This window comes from Camellia sinensis, chromosome 3 (genome assembly GCF_055761805.1).
Source record: "Camellia sinensis isolate YWXY chromosome 3, ASM5576180v1, whole genome shotgun sequence".
In the NCBI taxonomy this organism is placed as follows: domain Eukaryota; kingdom Viridiplantae; phylum Streptophyta; class Magnoliopsida; order Ericales; family Theaceae; genus Camellia; species Camellia sinensis.
The window spans coordinates 66,719,984-66,741,845 of NC_138963.1; the positions used below are offsets into that span (position 1 = coordinate 66,719,984).

Genomic DNA, 21,862 nt, shown 5'->3' on the forward strand with positions numbered 1-21,862 from the left:
TACAACCCATATTGCATTATTCTTCGAAAATGACTGTGGTAGCCAACCACGAAGTCCATAGTAATGTGCTCCTATTTCCATTCAAGAATAGGGAGTGGTTGCAGCCTTCCTGTAGGTCTTTGATGTTCTACTTTAACATGCTGACAATACAGACATTTGGAGACGTGGCTTGCTATGTCTCTTTTCATTCCTGTCCACCAGTAGTGTTCCTTCAAATCATGGTACATCTTTGTGTTGCCAGGGTGGACTGCAAATCTCGAGCTATGAGCTTTCACCAATATCTTCTTCTTGAGTTCCGGATGTCGGGTATGCAAATTTGATTCTGAAATTTTAGTATCCCATTGCTTATAGTGAAATTAGGATCAAGCGTACTCATTTGCTTCTCGTACTTTTTCTTCAAAAGTTTATCTTCACATTGGTGCGCTTTAATTTCTTCAATCAATGCGGGTTCCACGGTTATATTGGCGAGTAGTCCATTGATCTTGCGGAAAACGAGAGTACATGCCAAATTTCTGGTCGTCTTTCGGCTTAGTGCGTCTGCCACCACGTTAGCTTTGCCTAGATGGTGATGGATCTCTACATCATAGTCTTTCATAAATTCTAGCCATCGTCGTTGCCTCATATTCAGTTCCTTCTATGTAAACAAATATTTAAGACTTTTATTATCAGTGTAAATCTTGCAGGTTGCACCGTAGAGATAATGACTCCAGATCTTGAGGGCAAAGATCACCGCAGCCAATTCCAGATCATGAGTTAGGTAGTTCTTCTCGTGAGTCTTTAGTTGTCGCGAGGCATAAGCCATGACTTTTCCGTTTTGCAAAAGAACACAACCCAAACCATTGTATAAGGCATTACTATAAATTACGAATCCATCTGCTCCTGTAGGGAGTGCTAGTATAGGGGCCGACACAAGTCGACTTTTCAATTTTTGGAAACTACACTTCTGTTTGTCAGTCCATTCAAAGGGTGTGTTCTTCTGAATTAGCTAGGTTAGATGTGATGCTATTTTTGAGAAATCTTGTACAAAGCGTCGGTAATAACCAGCTAGACCCAAGAAGCTTCGTATTTCTGACACATTAGTAGGTCATGGCCAGTCCACGAGTGCTGCAACTTTTTGGGTGTCAACCAAGATGTCATCTTTGTTAATGACGTGACCGAGGAAGTGTACACTAGTGATCTAGAATTCGCATTTCTTTAACTTGGCATAAAGTTTGTGATCACGTAGTGTTTGGAGAACCGTTTGCTAGTGTTGCTCATAGGCCTCTGGTGACTTGGAGTATATGAGGATGTCGTCAATGAAAACGATGACGAACTCATCAAGATAGGGTTTGAGCACTCGGTTCATGAAGTCCATGAAAGCTGCTAGAGCATTTGTGATGCCCAAAGGCATGACACATAACTCGTAATGCCCATAACGAGTTCTAAAAGTAGTCTTTTCGATGCTTTCCATTTTGACTTTTAGTTGATGGTAGCCAGAATGCAAGTCAATTTTTTAGAATACTTGGGCACCTTGAAGTTGATCGAACAAGTCATCAATTCGTGGCAGAGGGTATCGATTCTTGATGGTGACCTTGTTCAACTCCCGGTAATCGATGCATAATCTCATCGTGCCATTCTTTTTCTTCGTGAACAATAATGGAGAGCTCTAGGGTGAGGCACTAGGTCGAATGAAGCCTTTGTCCAGTAGTTCCTGGAGTTCAGTCTTCAGCTCTTTCAATTCTTCCATTGACATGCGGTAAGGGGCCTTTGATACTGTTTAGGTACCAGGTTGAGTTTCAATGGTGAATTTGATTTCCAGGTCAACTAGGGTACCAGGTAGATCTTCAGGAAAAACATCTGGGAATTCTCGTACTACGGGGATTGCATCAACGATGGAGGCCTCTTTTTGTGTGTCGATCATATAACAAATATAACTACAACAACCCTTTCTTAGAAGTCATTAGGTTGTCATGGAGGATATAATACAGGGAGGGTTGGAAACTCCAGTCCCATCAAAGACGAGCTCGCATTGGTTTGGTAACCTGAGGGAGACCTTTTTGGCTTTACAATCAATAGAGGTGTGGTTGGCAACCAGCCAATCTATCCCTAAGATCACATTAAAGTTCCCAATGCGGAGGGGAATCAAGTTTAAGTATAAGGTTTTGCCTTTTAGGGATATAGCACAAAATTTGTATACATCAGTACTAAGGGCAGAATTACTAGAATGAAAAGACACAGACAATATATATCCTAAGGGTTCGGGTGTTAATGCCAGCTTGGCAGCAAAGTGTGGTGCAACAAAAGAATGAGTTGACCCAAAGTCAATGAAGACATGAGCTAAATGACCATAGATAGAAAGTATACCTAACATAACGTTTTCGGTAACTTCTAGTTTTCCAGGTACTAAGGCAAAAGCCCTTCCTTGGCATTTTTGGTCCTTCCTATCTCCTTCAGGTCCTGTAGGTTTTCTGACTGGACCGGAGGTGCTGGCTATAGGATTAGTCAGCTTTGAACAGTCCCTCAGCAAGTGGCCAACTTGACCGTATTTAAAGCATGCTCCCGTGTTTCGATGGCATTGTCCCCAATGAGCCCTTCCACATGTAGGGCAAGTTGGAATGGTGCCACCTCTAAGGTTAGTTGAACCTTGATTGCATGAGCCGGTTGTGCTCGTATTCACCTTCTTGGGAGGCCCAACACCGGATCTTTTGTTCTCTCTTTCCCATAATCGCTTCTTTTGGCTTGGTTCCCCAGAACACGAGGCTTTAATCCCCTTTTCTGCAATATATGCTCGGTCTACCACTTCCGTATAGGTTGGCAATATCAAAACCTCAATCCTATCTTTGATTTTAGTATCCAATCCTGCTTCGAATTTTCTTTCTTTTCGAGCTTTGGTGGGGATGACATATGTCACAAACTGAGCGAGTTGTGTGAACTTGCTCTCGTATTCGGCCACCGTCATGGTTCCTTACTTTAGATGTATGAATTCCGATGCCTTCTGTTCCTGTAACGAATCTGGGAAGTATTTTTCATAAAATACTTCCAAGAATCTTTCCCAAATTTCAATTTCTTCTTTCTCCAGAGTGAGAAGCCACCGTTCTTGTGCATTATCTTTAAAGGTGAAAGTGGCGAAAGTAACCTTCTGTCTTTCGGTGCAAGGTAGGACAAGAAAAATCTTTTCCATGTCTTTAACCCAAGCGTCTGCTACCATTGGGTCTGGGCCGCCGGTAAATGTGGTGGGTTTCAGATCCTAGAACTGTTTTATGGTAACCGGCTCTTCACACTGTTCCGGCATCCCATTATTAATGTTAGTCTACAAGGCTTGCAAAAAGCTAGTAACCGTTTTTTCCATGATTCTTTCCATCGATTCAGTGCCACTGACTGATGACTCGCTTCCATTACCATTATTGGTCATTCTACAAAGTAATAAACGAGGCATTACATCCATAACGCAGTATATATGTAAGCATATATAGCGCAATATATATAAAATACCAACTTTACTATTTTTACAATTAATATTACATCCTTGTTCAAAAGTCAAAATATGTTAGTGTCTCATCCCTGTGGTACAACAAAAACAAAAAACAACAAAAAAAGGGGATTAGAACACATCATGGTTAGAGTACAAAAAAGGTTTTCTCCTACCAAATCTAGAGTGGTGGGTCAAACAGGTCAAACAACCACGGGAAGTAGTGTTGTATAATAAGCTCAAATTCTCATCCCAACTGTACCACACCAAAACACATCCACGCTGCCTGGACTATGTAAAATGGGGACGACTTGTATGTATCCCCAAAATGCTTGATCGACTATCTATCCCGGTTTCTCAATAAATGATAGGTCATTACTAAAATCAACATTTTGAATATTAATAAGTTCCAACGGGTTAGGGACAATGGTAAAAATGTAGTCCTCGGGATACACATTTCCCTTTCTTGCCACAAAATCTAGTGGCAAAGGGCCAACGATATAGTGCGGGCCGTCATATCCTGGGGCAAGGCCGAGGACACGGGTGGGTCCGAGAAAACGTCTGCGCGTGTAAGCATGGCTCTGCCTCCACAATAGGTATGGTACGTCAGTAGGATCGGTTTGTACATATATCGGCCGACCTATCAATTGGGCAAGGCATGGATGCAGTCTCCTAATTATATCCTCCAAGTCTCCCTATCCTTCAAGTAAGGCGAGGACGGGTGCTTTGCTAAAATATCCTCCAAAGTAATGGCCCTAAGCTCCTCCAAAAATGCCTCATCAAGGTTAATCTCGGACATTCCTACATCACCGAAATAAATGTGAGATTTTATAGAAAATGACTAACATCGTAGGTAAATATTCAAAAAAGGACTTATGTCACAGGTAAATATTTATTTCTTTAATATGTCTAACCGTTGCTCTGATACCACCTTTGTCATGACTCAACCCCAGGGGCTTACAGCTGGAATCGCAACTTACTAATTAATTCTAAGGTTAATAAATTAAATGGCGTAGGCGGAGGCAAAATAAAAGTAAGAAAATAATTAAACAAAAAATTTACTTCATTCGACTATTTTGATAAAAGAAAGTACATCTATAGGGCCTTTATTTATTTATTTTATTATGTAGTGACCGGTTTTCAGTAAAAAAATAAAATAAAGAAAAGGAAAAAATAAAATAAAATAACGAATCAGCATCAATTCTTGTTCAGGTTTCACTACATGAGGTCATGGATATTCCTTACATCTCGTCACCTGAAAGGATAACAGCTATAAGCACACAACAGAGTGAGAAATATTATGTCAAGAGTATAGGGAACATGAAATAACCATGGATACTTAGTTAAGCTAAAACATTTACATAACTTAATTTGAATAAACAAATTATTCAAAGTGCTAGAAATTGAAATACGGAAATTATGTAAATAAATAACCATAACCACGGTACAAAACAGAACATAACAGAGGTCACATGAGTGACAATCAGAACAGAGGTCAATGGATCCATGACAAACAGAAGACCACAAAGTAGCCAAATAGAGGTCAATGGTTATTTAAGTCGTCTAAGGCATGGGACTCCTGTGGTGGTACTTACAGAAAATAATTGTTTATAAAATCATTGTCAAATAATTTCTAAAAATTAAACAAACATATTCATGAGTTTCAATTTAAGCAAATAGAGTTTAAAAAATTAACGTAATCAAAATATTAATATAATTTATAAAACATAGATTGCGTAAAATAATTTATGGTGACCCAAGGTATAATATAACTCACCTTTATTTTAATTCTTACTATTCCCCTCTTATATTTTTTTTCCTTTCCGGCTTTTCGAGATCTCTCTCTCTCTCTCTCTCTCTCTCTCTCTCTCTTGTTTTTTTGTTTTTCAGCTCTCATTCACTGGCTTTCACAACCCCCCTCCCCATTTTTATAAACAGAGATATATGGTCGGTTTTATAGAATTTGAGCCAAAAATAACATAAATATCTTCAAAAATGGACAGCTGGTGGCCTTCCACCCAGAATAGTATTTCTCGCTACTAAGGCACGGCCGGGCCTCAATGTATTTCCCTGTTTTTCTATTTCAGCCTTAGCATATGGTGGCATAATGTGTAAAAATGGATTTCTTGGGTATAATTAGTGGAAATATGGAAGGTTTGGGATTGTTTCGGAGCTTAAACATAGCCCATTCGTTGAAACCTCGAACCACACACAACACCACTTTCATCATCGAATGTACCGAGCAAAGCGCTCAAGCCTTGCGGGCAGTCAAAAATAGGATTGTAAACACCTCATTTTTTACGACCCTTACGACTTGGACGTCATTGCATGCACATCCGATGATGAGTTTATATGCTCGTCAAGTGCTCGAACTTCTCAGCAGAATGCTACAGCTTTGAGCCTTTCAAATCCTGCACCCATGTTGCCTCATTCTTGGACCAAGCCTTGGTTCTTCAAGTCCGCAACCCTTGGTGGCCTACCGACCACCTTTTTGGGCTACTGGCCATCACTTTTTGGTTGCCGGCTACTGATGTGGCCTGCTGGCCACCAGTGTCTTTTGCAGATATTTTGTGACAGATATACCAACTGTTTGCACAGATGCATGGATCTTCACCCACGTGTAAGATTGGATGTTCTTGAGGAGAATTCATGCTTTCTATATATAGAGGGCCTCTCTCTCATGTTTTAAGATTAGAAAAATTTTAAAGCATTTCCTCTCTCTCTACAATTCTCTCTCTCTCTCTCTCTTTCTCTCTCTCTCTCTCTAGCAAATTCCGACACTTTTGCTTACAAATCTTCAACCTTTGCCTATACACTCTTAACCAAACCTCTTCATCTTTGAGCTAAGGTATTCTTAAGCCTTGTTGGAGCCCTAGGGGGTGTGTTTGCTTGATTTTGTTGCTTGGATTGGTTTTCTTCTTCAAAGGTATAAGGCTTTGCCTATTTGCTTACTTTGTCTACTCTTTTTCTTGCTATTTTCCAACTGTTTTGGGGCTATAAAAATCTATTTTTTTAGGCTGAAACTTGGGTTCTAAGGCCATTAAAGGTTGAGGGGTGGTTAACCCTTCTTTGTACCTTGTTTTGAAGGCCTTTACCATTATGTTTCCCACCCTTTTACTATCTATTTTTGAGCTTTTAAATACTGATTTCAGAGATTTTTCAATGGTCAAAAGCATGTTTTGAAGTCTAGATTTGGAGGGGTTAGCCTCCCCTCATTGTGTATTGCTTACTAGCCTAGTTTGTGCTATGTTTTAGCATATTAATCTATCTTTTTTCTCTTAATACCAGCATGTTTTAGAACTTATTTTAGACTATTTTAGCGTTGTTTTTGGTTGTTAGTTGCATTTGAGCTTTGTTTTGCATGCTTATAGCGTAATTGTCCTCATAAGTTTGGTGTCTTAGGCCTTAGACACCATCTTGTTTGAGTTGATTACTTTTATTTATGGCTTTCCATACTTATGATCACTCTTAATCACCTCTGCAACCTCCCTCCTTTCTTGAGTTTTCGTTTGCTTTGAAAGTGGTTCAAACAACTTGTTTGTTTAAAGCATGAGATTGAAATGTCATGCTTAATTGTTTAATCCCTTTGGGGTTCATTAACAATGGTATGATGTCTCTTTCATGCCTAAAATAACTTTTGGTTTGAGCCCTCTTTCCATTTAGAGGACTTAAACTCACCATTGGACTCAATGGATTAAAGAATGGATGGTAGTCTAAAATGGAGTAATTAAAATGGGACTAAAATGGTGCAAGATAATAATTGATTTTGTATTCAATCAGACGTTAATTGAACACATGGAAACTTGAGGTATTTTATACTCATTAGTGATGAAATTGTTCAAGTATCCAAAGTCACCACTTCCCTTGATCAATTCATGAAAGAGAGGAGGTTAGAGTCTTATTTTGTTACATTTATTAAAATTGCACACTTTGGTTCATAAGCCATCATGCAATGAAATTACTTGAGTTGGTGGTTTGTGAACCAAGTTCATTACTCCTTTGATTTGTTCATGAAAATGAGAGGTGAATTATGCAAACAAACCCTTGAGAATACCATGTGCATGCTTTGTTTGTTCTCTGTTGCAGCAGGGTGAACTAGGCAGCAGTGGCCGGTAGGCCACCATTGATGGCCAACCGGCTATCACTGGTGGCTGGCAGGCCCTCATCACTGGCTAGTCAGCCACTAATGCAAAATTCAACAGTGTGTTTGTGAGGCAAAACAAAGTTATTCTGGAAGTGGGCAACATTATATGTGTTCTCTGTGCAACAGAGGCTCTCCGGAAGCAAAACAGTAGCCTTTTCGGGTCGAAACTAAGCATACGCATGAACATCCCTCGCTTCCCAAGGCGGAGTAGTTAGCTTAGTACTTAATTGTTTAGCTTACTTACTTCTTTTAATTGCACTTGTGTTATAATTATTTAATTAGTTAAAGTAGTTAGCTAGTTCACTAGAATAGTTAGTTAATTTGTATGTTGTTGTAATAATTAATAAAGTAGTTTAGCTATTTATTCATTTCATTTTGTAATAGTTAGCTTAATTAGCTTAGCTTTAGTTAATTAGTTAGTTAGTTTATTCGGACTCTCCTTCGTGAGAGTGCATGATGTAATAATGTGTATGTCTTCCAACCCCACGTCTTTCTCTCTTTTATTTACTGGCTTATGATGGTTAGTTTAGGGACATCATGTTTTGTTTAGCATACTCCATGTTTGCATCCATTTGTATTGCATGCACTGAGGCTCGGTTCATCATTCTAACTACATTGTTATTGCTTATACATTCTTTGAATACGTGCTTAGACCGTATGTTATTTCATTGATTCATATGCTATATTAATAGTTGAGCTTATTTAGATTGCATATTGCATGTGTTGCATTAGTCGTGTTGCATTAGTCATATTGCATAGTTAGGAATCATGCATTTTTCTAACTCATTTCTCTTTTGCCTTGGAGTACTAGGTGAGCCTTTACTCACTTTAGCATAATTGCATGCGTGTGATTGTTGCTATGTTTAGCATGCTTGCCATGAGGCTAAGTACTTAAGTGTTAAATTGCTTGAATGCTTGTGGATGAAGACTAATTGCTTGAATCGGAATAATTTGAGTAATGTTTATATGCGATCACTTTTTCAAGTGGTATATATTTTGAAACAATTTTCAAAAAACAAACATGAATCAAGCGTTCCAATTCTTGCAAGTTAGTCTATACTTGTGTGTGTGCACATCACATAGTAATGCTAGCCTAATAAATGGAAACAAGAGCATATCATGTACATAAGATTCATATCATGATTAGCAGAGGCCGATCTTTGATCGGGCGAGCGGGGGTGCTCAATTCATTCATGACCTTCCCCTCCCGTACTTAAGTTTCCGAGCCGAGACAATCTTAGTGATGACGGACACGTGGCCTTTGGCACGAGTTATGGGTTTCCTAAATTTCCCCAAAACAAAAAATATTTAGGTGGTGACTCTGTATCTGGCACAACAGTCCATTTTTTACATTTTTGATTCAAAATCGATTTTTCAAAAGATTTGTCAGATTTGGACTCTTTGGTATTTATCTATTTCACATTACACTTGTGAGATCAGATTCAGAACCGTGGGAGTCCGATACTGTACGGCTTATTTTGCCTTCCGAAAAAGGGCGCGGAAAAGTCGAGCTACAAGGGTGTCCACAGTTTCCAATTCTACAAGATATTTGAAGGATTTATCTGAAGAAGAAATAATGGATTTAAGTGAGCTCAACCATGTATTAGATCAACTATGTCCACGACTTAAAGATTGGCTAGGTCGTGAACCATTGCCTGTTGATGCTGACGTGCTTCCTTTTGTGGTTCTTGGATACAAACGCCCGTTCAGACTAATTCTTTATGGAACAAGACATGGTTTAAGAGATAAGGATATGACATTTTATTAGAGAACTACAAGAACAATGCCTTCGCATTTTGCCCTTGGTATGTCAACAATAGTACTACAGTTTTCTTATTCACATTCTTGTGTTTTCTTATGGATTTGTTGTCCATTAATTGATATAGGAAGAAGCAGAGAACAACAAGGTCTAGCTATGGCTATGGTGAAGCTATGGGAAAGAAGTGTCATTACCAAGATAGCCATCAAACGTGGTGTATTAAATACTTGTAACGAAATGATGGCAGAAAAACTCAAGGTGTAATATATCAAATATTGTTATTTATTAAATTACTATAATTGAAAATGATTTCCTTATAGAATTCATAATAATTGTGAAAGAGAAAATGTATGGTACAGAGTTAAGATCAATCATTCTTTTAACTCTTATTTTAAGTGTTTTTCCATTTTTCTTAGGAAAGATTTATCATTATCCTATTCTCTCACAAGTTACATGCTTGCTAACGTTATTTATCATTAGCATGGGTAATTATTCAGTAATCTCGAAGTATAGACACGTGGTATTCCATAGCATTGTGATTGACGGAGAAAGTGGGTAGGTGAGGTATTGTGTTGGGTGATTGGGGAACATGAGGAAGTATATTGAATAATGATTGATTAAGGAGTACGAACACCTGGTATTCTGGGAACATTGAATAATTTCTCCATTAGCATAGGACACTAGAGAGGTTAGGGAGGTACAGTAACTCTACCTCCTTGTGCAGTGTTTGGTTCAGTGGAATGAAATAAAATGGAATAAAATGATCATTCCTTAGCCTCCTTATGAAATAACTATTCCTTTACAATAGTAAACGATGATTCCATTTGTATTACAATTTTCATCATTTATTTAGTGAACCAAACATGAACATTATTATGATGGAATGATCATTCTGTTTCACTTCATTCTAGTGAACCAAACATAGCACTAGTGTTGTCCGATTGTGGTGATTTATCTTTTTATTTGGGATTTAGTTATATTTGTGAATTTATTCGACTTAATGAAGTTCGACTTCTAAATGCCTTGAGATGGAATTTTTGGTGGGTGGGAAAGTGAATGCTATTTTACTGTTAAAACTAATACGTTAATCTAGTTTGGAAGTCACAAATATGTCCATGCATGCATATGTATTTTCATTCATATTCACATGGAAATTAGTAGAAAGTTATTCTTTATTTCTGTAGATTAATGAAATATTCGCAAGTAAAAGCTAACTAGCCTGATACTATTGTCTTTAATAATGCTTGAGATTCTGAAAAAAATTGGTCAACTTAAATTAATTTGTTGTTTACGACCAATTTCATCTCATTTATGCAGATATTGACAGGTGGAACATTGTTATCGAGGAACAAGGATATATTTGTTTTATAAGGGTAATAACTTTTTGCCTCATGTTGTGACAAATACATTGGATGAAGCTCAGAAACTAGCAGCATTGCAACAAGATGAGGAAGACCAAGCATAGTGGAAGGCATCGACCTTGATTCATTCAAATACCAAAGCTGATAATGGCCTACTTGTTGCGGGAACCTTTGCTAAGACCATGGCAGTGACCTCACAGAGGGGAAACCAGCCTAGAAGTCAAGATATAGAGAAAATGAAGAGAGATGCAACTGTATCTAGACATGCTTCACTAGTCAAATATCTTGAGAAGAAGCTTGCTCTTGTAAGTATCTATAATCTTATTAAGGAAAGAATAGGGGCAACATCACAATTTGGTGAAGTAGTGTCGCGCCCATTTTTGTATTTAGTGAGAGGGAAAATATGTAAAATTAAATACAAACTAAAAGAATAAATTACTACTAATTAAAAGGATAATTACATAAAACAAACCCACATAAATAGCATGGAAAGTGGGTTAGTGGGATCAAAAGTAGGAATACGTAGGATAGAGGGAGAAGAAATAACACAAGAATATAAAACAAAATTACTTAATTCAGTAAGGTTAAAAAGAACTACACGCACTTTTGAGAGTTGGCACTAATAGAAAATAGTATTGGAAGTGGGATAGTGAGAGAAAACGTAAAAATAAATGGAATGAAAGAAAAAGTAAGAATAAGTTTACCCAATAAAAAGTAAATATTAAAAATAAAATACAATAAAATTTAAAGCACGCACCATCATTCTAGTAAGTACTAGATAAGGAGCCTACTATGGAACACAAACTTTTTTTTGCACTTTCTGAGGTTCCATTTATTCTGGACAATTGTAGGCAAATGTGAAGATCAAAGAGGCTGAGAAGGTCTTCGAAAAAGTACAGAAGGCTCTGAAACCAACAGAGCTCCCTACTGATTTAGAAACCATTAGCGACGAGGAGAGATTTTTATTTCGTAAGATCGGCCCGAGTATGAAACCATTTTTGCCTCTAGGTATGCATTTCTTAATTTACCTTAATTATGTGGGTACATTTTTCAATGAAACAGTCACGAATCTGTGGTTTTTCATCTCAGGGAGGTGAGGAATGTTTGACGGTACAATAGAAAATATACACTTGCATTGGAAATATAGAGAGCTAGTGAAGATAATTGTGGAAAGAAAAATCCTTTCACAAGTCAAGCATATTGCAGTCTCTCTTGAGGCTAAGGGTGGTGGTGTGCTAGTCTCTTTAGATAAAACAACTAAGTGGCATTTGATTATACTCTACCGTAGGGGTGTGCATAATACCGTCAAAACCGTCGAAACCGCACCAAACCGCACCGTCAAGGCAAATTCGTTATTATTTGTCAATCGAACCGTCAGTTTTTAGTAAGAAAAATGACAAATTCTAGTGACACTTTTATCAATTCGCCGGTTTCTATTTTTCTTCCAAACCGCACCGACCCGCACCGCTATTAAATCATATTTTATAAGATTCTAAAAATTCTTTTTTACTTAAGTTTGCTTATTGTTCTATACCTTAGAATATAGTATTACATTACTGCTCGAGGGGAATTCAAGATGTCAGTAATCCAAAATAAAGTTGGATTCCAATTCACTTTTCAATCTTTTTTTTTTTTTTTCTGGCCATGTTGTAAACTTGCATCAGCTCACTTTTCAATCTAAATGCTTTTCAACAGTAAACATTTTCAATATATTGTAAACCCTGAATGATATTAATTTTATGTATTGTATTTGATCATTGTAACTTCCACAGATGCTTGTAATGAACTGATGGCATAGTCGTTGATATTATCATGTTGTTGCTACACTTGTTGCATCAGAAGAAAGCTTCGCAAGATGCTTAACATCATGGTATCTCTTGTCTTTTTTTTACTCTTTGATTTAAGTTTTGTAATTTGAGTTATATTTTTTATAAACCGCCAATCCGCTCGAACCGCCAAGGCAAATCCGCCATTATTTGCCAACCGAACCGTCTGTTTTTGATAAGGAAAATGGCAAATTTTAGTGACACTTTTATCAATCCGCCACCCGCCATACGGTTTCTATTTTTCTCTCAAACCGCACCGACCCGCACCGCGCACACCCCTACTCTACCGTTTGAAGAACTACCAACGATCCCGTGCAATGAGGCCTAGGAACTCTTAACGAAAAGGCAGGCATTAGCTCAGTCAATTGAACTCTGGAGACGTAAGGTAACATTTTGTTTGGTTTAGTTTTTGAATTATTTTTTGTGTTTTTTGTTTTTGTTTTTGTTTTTGTTTTTAGTAAACTTTTTTCATATCTTAGTCAATATTTTAGTTATTTATTTTTAGATGCACCTAAAAGTAAAATATTTATGCAGAAATTTGAAAACAATTCACTAAAGTTGTGTTTGGATCATAGATTTGGAAAGGGAAAGGAAAATGTGAGAGGAAATATGAATGAAATATAAGCTAAATTTTTTCTCCGTTTCTCTCATCTTTTGTTTTCTTTTCTTTTCTACCCAAATACATGATCCAAACATAGCCGGAATGTGTTTGGTTTTTTTATTATATATTTTTTGTCTTTAGTGAACTTTTTTCATATATACCTAAAAAATAAAATATTTGTGAGGAAATCTAAAAACACAAAAAATAAAATAAAATAAAATAATAAATAAAAATCAGTTTTTGAGTTTGAAAACCAAACATATTTTATTCTTGGTGTTTTATGTAATTTTACTCAACTATCTGACTTGGTCACTTTTGAAATATTCATCTATAATTATTTCTTGGTTGAATTATTTGCAGGCACCAAAGTATTGTATCTCAGACATAACACAAAGAATCGAGAAGCTAAAGTCCAAGCTTGTGTGATTTACTTTTTTCATAATAATATGCAAACAAGGAAAAGTTTAGTGATAGCCTAAATACATCTCCTTGCATAACTTTTGTGCATCTATTGTTAATTTTGTAGGAAGATATGAAGGTGTAGACACCCCATTTTTGACCGCCCTTAAGACTTGGGCACTACTGATTGCTTACTTAGTGATGCAGGCTATGCTATGCAAAAGGTCGATTTCTTTGGCAAGGAGAGCGTCAAATCCAAACCTCACACCCTTTTTTTGGGCCAAAACTATTTTGAATGGTTTTTAGACCTTAAGGCTCTCTCTTTCAAAATGTTTTTGAAATAAAGTTCCTACGATGTTTCGACGCTCGCATTTCGTTATATGTTGCGCTTTTCGGTAAACCGAGAAAGGACAAAGTGGAAATGAATGAAAGAGAGATGAAATCTTTGAAAAATCTTTCAAAACACCTTGTTTAGGGGTTTGGAGTTGAAGAAAAGAAGAGGAGAGAGGAGAAACCCAGTTGGGAAAGGAGTTGGGCATGAATCGTTAAGAGAGAGTCAAGCAACCCTCGCTAAATTGGGCATATCCATTTATACATTTGGATTTCAGCTATGAGGCCAACACCATTGGAAAGAATACTTCCGGGGCTTTATTTTGCATTCAAGAATCTCCTAAAGCCAAGTCCAGATGGGGGAGATATGGTTGGTTGAAGTTAGGCATCAATCCGGTTGGACCGAAACTGAGCAGTCTTTACTAAAAGAGAGATATCTCTTAGCACAGTTGGAATTTTTATGTAAGGTTGCCACCATTGGAAAGCTTACTTCTTGGTCTTCATTCTGGATACAAGAATGACCTAAAAAGGCATCTAGATGAAGGAGTTAGGCTTGCTTCAAATCGGGGACCAGGACTAATTTTTGCTGCAGACCACTAAGGGAGTGTGCCGACCACAAATGGAGCATGCCGACCATATGCCGACCAGAAATGATCCTTGTCGACCAGAAAAAGTGGTCGGTCAACCAATTGAGGTGGCCAATTGGCCAGAAATTTCCAGAAAGCCCAGAATCTGCAGATATTTTGCTCCAGCTGTTCCAGGCTGTCCTAGATATTTCTGAATTGAGATATTTCGACCAATGCTCATATATTGCTATATATTGAGCTATATCTCATCATTTTGAAGGGTTGGCAAGTTTGGGGAGCCTCTCTCTCTAAAGTCTCTCTCTAGAATTTTGAAGAGCAAAAATTCCAGCCCCTCTCTCTAGAAGCCTCTCTCTCTTCTTGTTTTGAGCCTTAAGCTTAGAATCCTCTACACTTTTTCAAAGAGACTCTTGATCAAACTTAACCACCATTGGGATGAGGTTCTTTGAGGATCATTTGGAGCTCCTAAGGTGGTTTTAGCTCAGAATTTGGACCTGTTTTGCAGCTGTGCTTCAAGGGTAAGAACTCTCTCCCTTTTAACTTATTTTGCATGCTTGATTCACCATCCTTTTTCCATTGTTTTGGACTATTTTGGGGCTGGTTTTGAACTGTTAGAAACTTTGTTTTTGAGGCATAAAAATGGTGGTTTAAGCCTTGTTTGGCTGGGGGGGTGTTTCCTCCCTTTTGCTTCTTGGCTTGAAAGGCCTTTTGAGCTATCTTTCAAGATTTTCAAACAACTTCCCTTTGGACTTAAAACCACTGAATTCTAGAGAAATTTCAGTGGTGGAAAGTGTGTTTTGAGGCCCCAAATGGGTGGGGGTTGTCCCCCATTCTCTTCTCTTGTGTGCTTGTGTTGATGGCTCACCAAGTTGGCATGTTTTTTTACCTTCTTGGGGCCCTATCTTAGCATGTTTTAGGCCTTGTTGTGCCATGATATATCTCTATTTTGGGTTGGTTTGATTGTCTCTTGCATGCTTCATACCCTTGTAGTGCAATCCTCCTTATAGCCTTAACATGCATCATGCTTTGGACCATCATTCTAGTATGTTTTTGGCTCCACTCCAGCAAGCTTTTACTCATGTTTTGCCATGCTTAAGATCTGTTTTAAGTATTTTTGGTCATGCATGCCTTGCATTGTATAGCCATAGTGCAATCTTGCACACTAGCTTGGTGTTTTGAGTCCACTAACATGCATTGCTTGGGCTATTTGCATGATTTAGCATCATTTGATATATGATTTCAGTGCATGAAATGTGGTCATACTCTCCCATGCTTCACTTTTTCAATGCTTTTGGAAGGTTATGCTTTGTGTCTCAATCATGAGCCAATTGGCATGCATACTTGCCTAAGCCTTTTCGGCTACCATCTCAATGTGTTTTTGGTCTTATTTTGCCATCATACAACTCTATTTTTGGTTGGTTAGAGCATCCCTCATTTGCTTCTTACACTTGTAGTGTAATCATGCTCATTGGCCTTGCATGCGTCATGCTTTATGCCTCCCATTCTAGCATATGTTGGCTATGTTCAAGCATGTTTTTGGCATTGTTTTGACCTGCCTTGGGACTGTTTTGAGTCACCTTGGCCCTTTGGGGCTTGCTTGATAGGGCTATGGTGCAAGTGCCTTTACTAGCCTTAAGCTTTGAGCCTCCTAGCATGCTTCATTTGTGATATATGCATGATATGGCATCATTTCTCACATGATTTCAGAACGTATAGTCTTCCTAAACTCTCATGTTTATTACTCTTTAATTGTGTTTAAGAGTTATGCCTTATGCCTTATTTATGGGCCAATGCATGAACATGCATTTTCTTGCTTTCAATGCTATCATTTCAGAGTGTTTTGGCCACTATTTTGGTATGCATGAGGTCTGTTTGGGGCTGGTCTAATCCATTGAGCATTGCATTACATAGTCCTAGTGTTGTGTACTTCACTAGCTTTATTGCTTAAGGACCCTAGCATGCCCTACTTGTGTTGTTTGGATGATTTGGCATCATTTCACACATGATTTCAGTGCATATAGTGTAGCTACACTATCACATTTGTCACTCTTTCAATGTGTTTGAGAGTTGTGTCTTCATACCTTGTTTGTGAGCCAATGTGTATGCATGCTTGTATAAGCTTTTGGGCTCTCTTTTTCAGCACATTTTGGCCATTGTCTTGGCATGCATGAGGCTTGTTTGAGGTTGGTTTGGTCCATTGAGTATTGCATTACATAGCCCTTGTGTTGTGTCCTTCACTAGTTTCAATGCTTAAGGGCTCTAACTTGCCATGCTCATGTTGTTTGCATGTTGTTGCGTTGCATTATGTTTGCATGTTATTGTATTGCATGGTGTTTGGATCGAACGTTAATCCAAACACGAGAAATGAGGGGCGTTTCATACTTAAAGTGATTAAACGCGCCTCATTTCTCAGTCGCCGACCCTCTTGAGCAAGCATGATAGAGGTGGAGGCCCTTATGTGTTATTTGTGCATTCATTGACATTGAATTGTGCAAACTCGGCTTCTCGGCTATCGTGCATTGCGATGCTCGGTTGGTGGCCTGAGAGTCGAGTGCCGCACTCCCTTGAGCTTGAAAAATGATAGGGAGGATGGTTGTGCACACATATCTTGCAAATACATTGCTATACCCCTTCTTGTTCTCTGTTGCAGTAAAACTGGAGCCTGGTAGGTTTTCTGGTCGGCAGACCAATAAAGGTGGTCGGCCGACCACTTTTTCTGGTCTACAACCAGTTTTTCTGGTCTACAGGTGATCTACACCTCCATTTTCTGGTCGGTAGCCCACCAGGAAGTCCCCATGTTGGAGTAGAAGCAATCTGGAGGCTTGTGCAACTTTCAGAGATCAAATCAAATGCAAACAGAAGAAATTCTGGGCATAGTAGTGGATTTCCGAGCGAGACGATCGAGCATGCATGCATCCCTCGTCCCGAGGCCTTCTAACTGTTTTGCTTAGCTTAGTTAGCTAATTTGTCGATTTTGTACTTAATTAGTTAATACGCTTAATTAATCGATTTGTTTTGTAATAATTAGTTAACTATCAATAGTTAATTAGTTTCGGTTTGTAATAATTAATTAGCTTAGCGTAGCTAGTTAGTTGATTTATTCGGACCCTCCGTTGAGAGGGCACGTGTTGTAATAAGTGTGCGTGTGTGTGATGCATGTCTTCCAACCCCATTTCTTTCTCCCTTTTACTTACCTACTTTTGATGGTTAGTTTTAGGGCATGTTTCAATTAGCATACTTATGCTTTGCATGCGTGCATCATTCATCTGTCTTGCATGCATCGGGCTCGGCGCATCATACAAACTGCATTATATTTCAATACCAATTTGAATACATGTTATCTAATTGCATTCACATGACATCTTAGAATAGCCGAGCCTATCTTAGTTGCATTTTTGCATGTGTTGCATTAGGCATTGTTGACATAGCTAGGATCATGCATTGATTACTAACTAGCTTCTGTTTTGGCTTGGAGTATACTGTGAGTGTTTATGCTTTAGCATCCTTGCATGCGTGTAAGTGACTGCCATGTTTAGCATGCTTGGTATGAGGCTAATTGCTTAAGTGATTAACTATATGAATGCCTGTGGATGAAGGCTTCATTGCTTGAATTGGAACAATTCATCAAAATGTGAATTGTAAGCCCACTTGAAGTGGCAAATCATCATGTTTTAAGCCCACTTGAGGGTGGCAAATCCGCGACCTAGCCTACTTGAGGGTAGCAACTTCAAACCATTTCCCAAAAACAAACATGAGATGTTTTGTTCTAAATTGAGTGATTTAGTCTATACTTGTATGCTATGCGCATCACATAGTAATTCTAGATTAATAATCAGAATAAGAACACATGTGTTTTCAAAAATAACATATCATGTTAGTAGAGGCCGATCCTTTGAACGGGCGAGCAGGGGTGCTCATTTCAGGACCTTCCCCTCTCGTAACCAAGTTCCCGAGCCGAGGCGACTTTGGTGATGACGAACACGTGGCCTTAGGCATGAGTTGGAGTTTCCTAAATTTTTCAAAAACAAAATATTTAGGTGGCAACTTTGAAATTTGGCAAAGCAATCCATGTTTGGCGTTTTTTGTTTAAAATCGATTTTCCAAAACGATTTGCCAAATTTGGACTCTTTGGTGATTTATCGGTCTTACATTGCACTTTGTGAGATTAGATTCAGAACCGCGACAGGAGTCCGAACTGTAGTAGCTAAGAACTACAATTCGCGCCCTCGTGCGCGGAGCGAGTTCGGGTGGTCTACAGAAGGCTGTCGAGGAGATTGATGAGGAAACTTTCTACTCAAGAGTGGATAATGCATCCTCTTCTAATGATGAATTGGAAGAGGTTAGTAGGCATTTAATCTTCTCTCTATAATAACTAGGTTTGGATTATAGTATGTTCTATGTAGAGTTCATACAAGATGTTTCTCTATTTAGAAATCTTTTCTCGATCTTCCCCTTTATTTTCCATAGAATTTCACCACACAATGTTAGGGAGTTTTCAAAATGGTTTTTAAAATGTATAGTTTAATTTTTGGGTGTTTTTAAAACCTTTCTTGTTTTTCTATGGAAAGCTTGAAATAAGCTTGGGGACTTTGTCCCACATCAGAAATAGAGGAAAACATGGAGCACTTAATAAAGTGCTACATAGAATATTCCTTTGAATATAGAATTGTAAGGTGAAAGCTAGTGTGCATGCACCCACACCGCACCATCCGCACACGTGCACAAACGCACGTGGCATAGGCTGTGTGGCTTTTGATGGCGCATTTTGCACTTAGCACGGACGCATCGGCTCCATGAGGGCGATGATGTGGATCCAACATGGCATGGGTAAAGGGAATACAGTTAGCTCCATGTGGCAATCACGTAGCGTCCATTAGCGATGAGTCAACTAACTGATCGAATGGTTGCGTGTCCAATCTGGAGCGGTTTGATCATAGCCATTGATTGGAGTTACGTACGATTGTACGGATAAGATGACACTCAATCGTGATTAGGTGTGATCAGTTAAGGCAGCTATTCGGTGTGAGAATGATCTGCACTATAGATCGTCGATCTAACGGCCAAATCTGATCGGATGCGATCAAGGGAAATGACTATTCGATCAGATCCATCAAGGCCTATAAACAGGCTGCGAAATTGGCCATTTCATTCCATCCAAAAAATTCAGAAGCATTCCTGTAATTCTCTCTCTCTCTCTCTCTCTCTCTCCCTCTTGATTTTGAGTTTTCGATCAAGAGTTTCTTAAAAAAATTTATGCTTTTCTTACTGGCAATCAAGTTCTGCAGATTTGATTATCAGTGCCTTGGTTTTCTTGATTATATCAAGAGTATTCTGATCTACTGTCGTCAGTGCAGATGCTAGTAGACTTGATCTTTAGATCAAGCTTCACTGTATCTTGTAGGCAAATTTGCTGTAAACCCATACACACATTTTGGTGGGTGCAAATATTGTCTTTAGGAAAGCGACTTAGTAACGCAACTTGAAGCACCAAATTTATGTTCTATATAGACAAGATCATAACCAAGTTTTGACAACCCGAAGACCACCAACCGAAGATTTCAAGACGAATTGTTCTAACAATCTAAAGACAATATTTAGATATGGTGATGTCTATTCAGAAAATGACTCAAGATTTCATGAAGCTTGACCGTTTGATGGAGGAAATTTCTGACGCTGACAAAAGAAGATGCACTTTTTGCTTACCACTCTCAAAGTGGTCTATGTGTTGACTAACCACTATCCGGTGAAGCAAGAAGATGAGACTATAGAGCAAACCCGTACCAGAACCAAATGGGAGAATGATGATTACATTTGCCGGGGACACATTCTAAATGCGTTGTTAGACTCTTTGTTTGATGTGTATCAACATCTAGAAATGGCAAAGGAACTCTGGGACATATTACAGTCGAAGTACCTCACCGAGGATGCCACCAGTAAGAAATTTCTTGTTAGTAATTTTATGCGTTTTACTTTGATTAATACAAAGCCCATTATGGAACAATTCCATGAGATCCAACATATTCTGAGTTAGTTTCGACAAAAGAATATAAACATGGATGAATCTATTATAATTTCGTCTATAATAGAGAAACTGACATCTTCTTGGAAGGATTTTAAGAAAACTTTGAAACACAAAAAGAAAGATCTAACTTTAAAGGAGTTGGCTCAACACCTCCAAGTTGAGAAAGAGTCAAGACTTCTTGAAAGTAAAGAAAACCAATTGGCTCAGACTTCCAAGATTTACATGGTGGATGATGGCAAGAGATTCAACAAAAAGAAGCGTAAGCGCGACCCCCAACCTGAGAAAGATGCTAAGAAGCCGAAAGGCGCTTGCTGGCATTGTGGCAAGCCAGGGCACTTCAAAAATGAATGTCGGTCATACAAGAAGAAGCCAGAAGCATCAAATGCCAAGAACAAGCTCGTGGCTGTTGTGTCCGGGGTGAACATGCTCGAAGATATTGGTGACTGGTAGATTGACTCAGGAGCAACAAGGCATGTCTATAACGATAAGGGTCATTTCACTACTTATGAACAAGTGAGTGATGGAACAGTTCTCTACATGGGCAACTCTTTAACTACTGCTATCAAAGGCAAATGGTAGATCTAGAGTTTACATCTGGAAAAGTCTTAAGTCTTAATGATATTTATCATGTACCTGATGTTAGGAAAAGCCTTGTATCTGGAAACCTACTTAATAAGCATGGTTTCAAGTTAGTATTTGAGTTGGACAAATTTGCCCTAGGGATGGGATCTTTGTTGGGAAGGGCTCTATGTATCAGGGAATGTTCAAACTTAATGTTATCAATAATACATTTGTTTTTGCTTATATTGTTAATTCTCTCTCTTTATGACATGCTCGTTTAGGTCGTGTTAATACTAGGAAAATACATAATATGGTTAATTTAGATTTAATTCCCAAGTATGATATTGATATGTTGGAAAAATGCAAATTTTGTGTACAATCTAAAATTACTCGCATTCCATTTCTTAAAGTAGATAAAAACACATCTCTATTTGAACCGGTGCATAGTGATGTATGTGACATGCATAGTACCCTCACTAGAAATATTTTGTAACATTCATTGATGATTTTTCTAAGTACTGTCATATCTATCTTTTGCATTCAAAAGATGAGGTGCTTGATAAATTCAAGATTTTTAAGGCAAAAGTAGAAAATCAGTGGAATGTCAAAATAAAGAGACTTAGGTTTGATAGAGGCAATGACTACCATTTTTAGAATATTGTGAAAATGTTGGTATTATTCATGAGAAGTCTGCACCCTGCATACCACAACAAAATATAGTAGTTGAAAAAAAGAATAGGACATTAACAGAAATGATTAATGCTATATTTTCTTAGTCCAGTTTAAGTTCTGGTTTTTGGGGTGAAGCCTTGTTTACTGCCTGTCAC

General features: G+C 38.2%; 1 protein-coding gene and 1 pseudogene across 1 annotated transcript; one reads left to right on the forward strand and one right to left on the reverse strand.

Moving 5' to 3' along the window:
* Positions 1 to 1,939: 1,939 nt before the first annotated feature.
* Positions 1,940 to 2,938, reverse strand: LOC145821584 (uncharacterized). The gene has a single exon (XM_082918113.1). The coding sequence runs from the start codon at positions 2,936 to 2,938 to the stop codon at positions 1,940 to 1,942; it is 999 nt and encodes a 332-aa protein (XP_082774239.1).
* A 269-nt stretch (positions 2,939 to 3,207) lies between these two features.
* Positions 3,208 to 20,924, forward strand: LOC145821585 (CRM-domain containing factor CFM3, chloroplastic/mitochondrial-like; annotated as a pseudogene).
* The last annotated feature ends 938 nt before the right edge of the window (positions 20,925 to 21,862 follow it).

Coding starts and splice junctions, on each gene's coding strand:
- LOC145821584 (XM_082918113.1), bottom strand. CDS start 2,938: ATGACGGTGGCCGAATACGAGAGCAAGTTCACACAACTCGCTCAGTTT.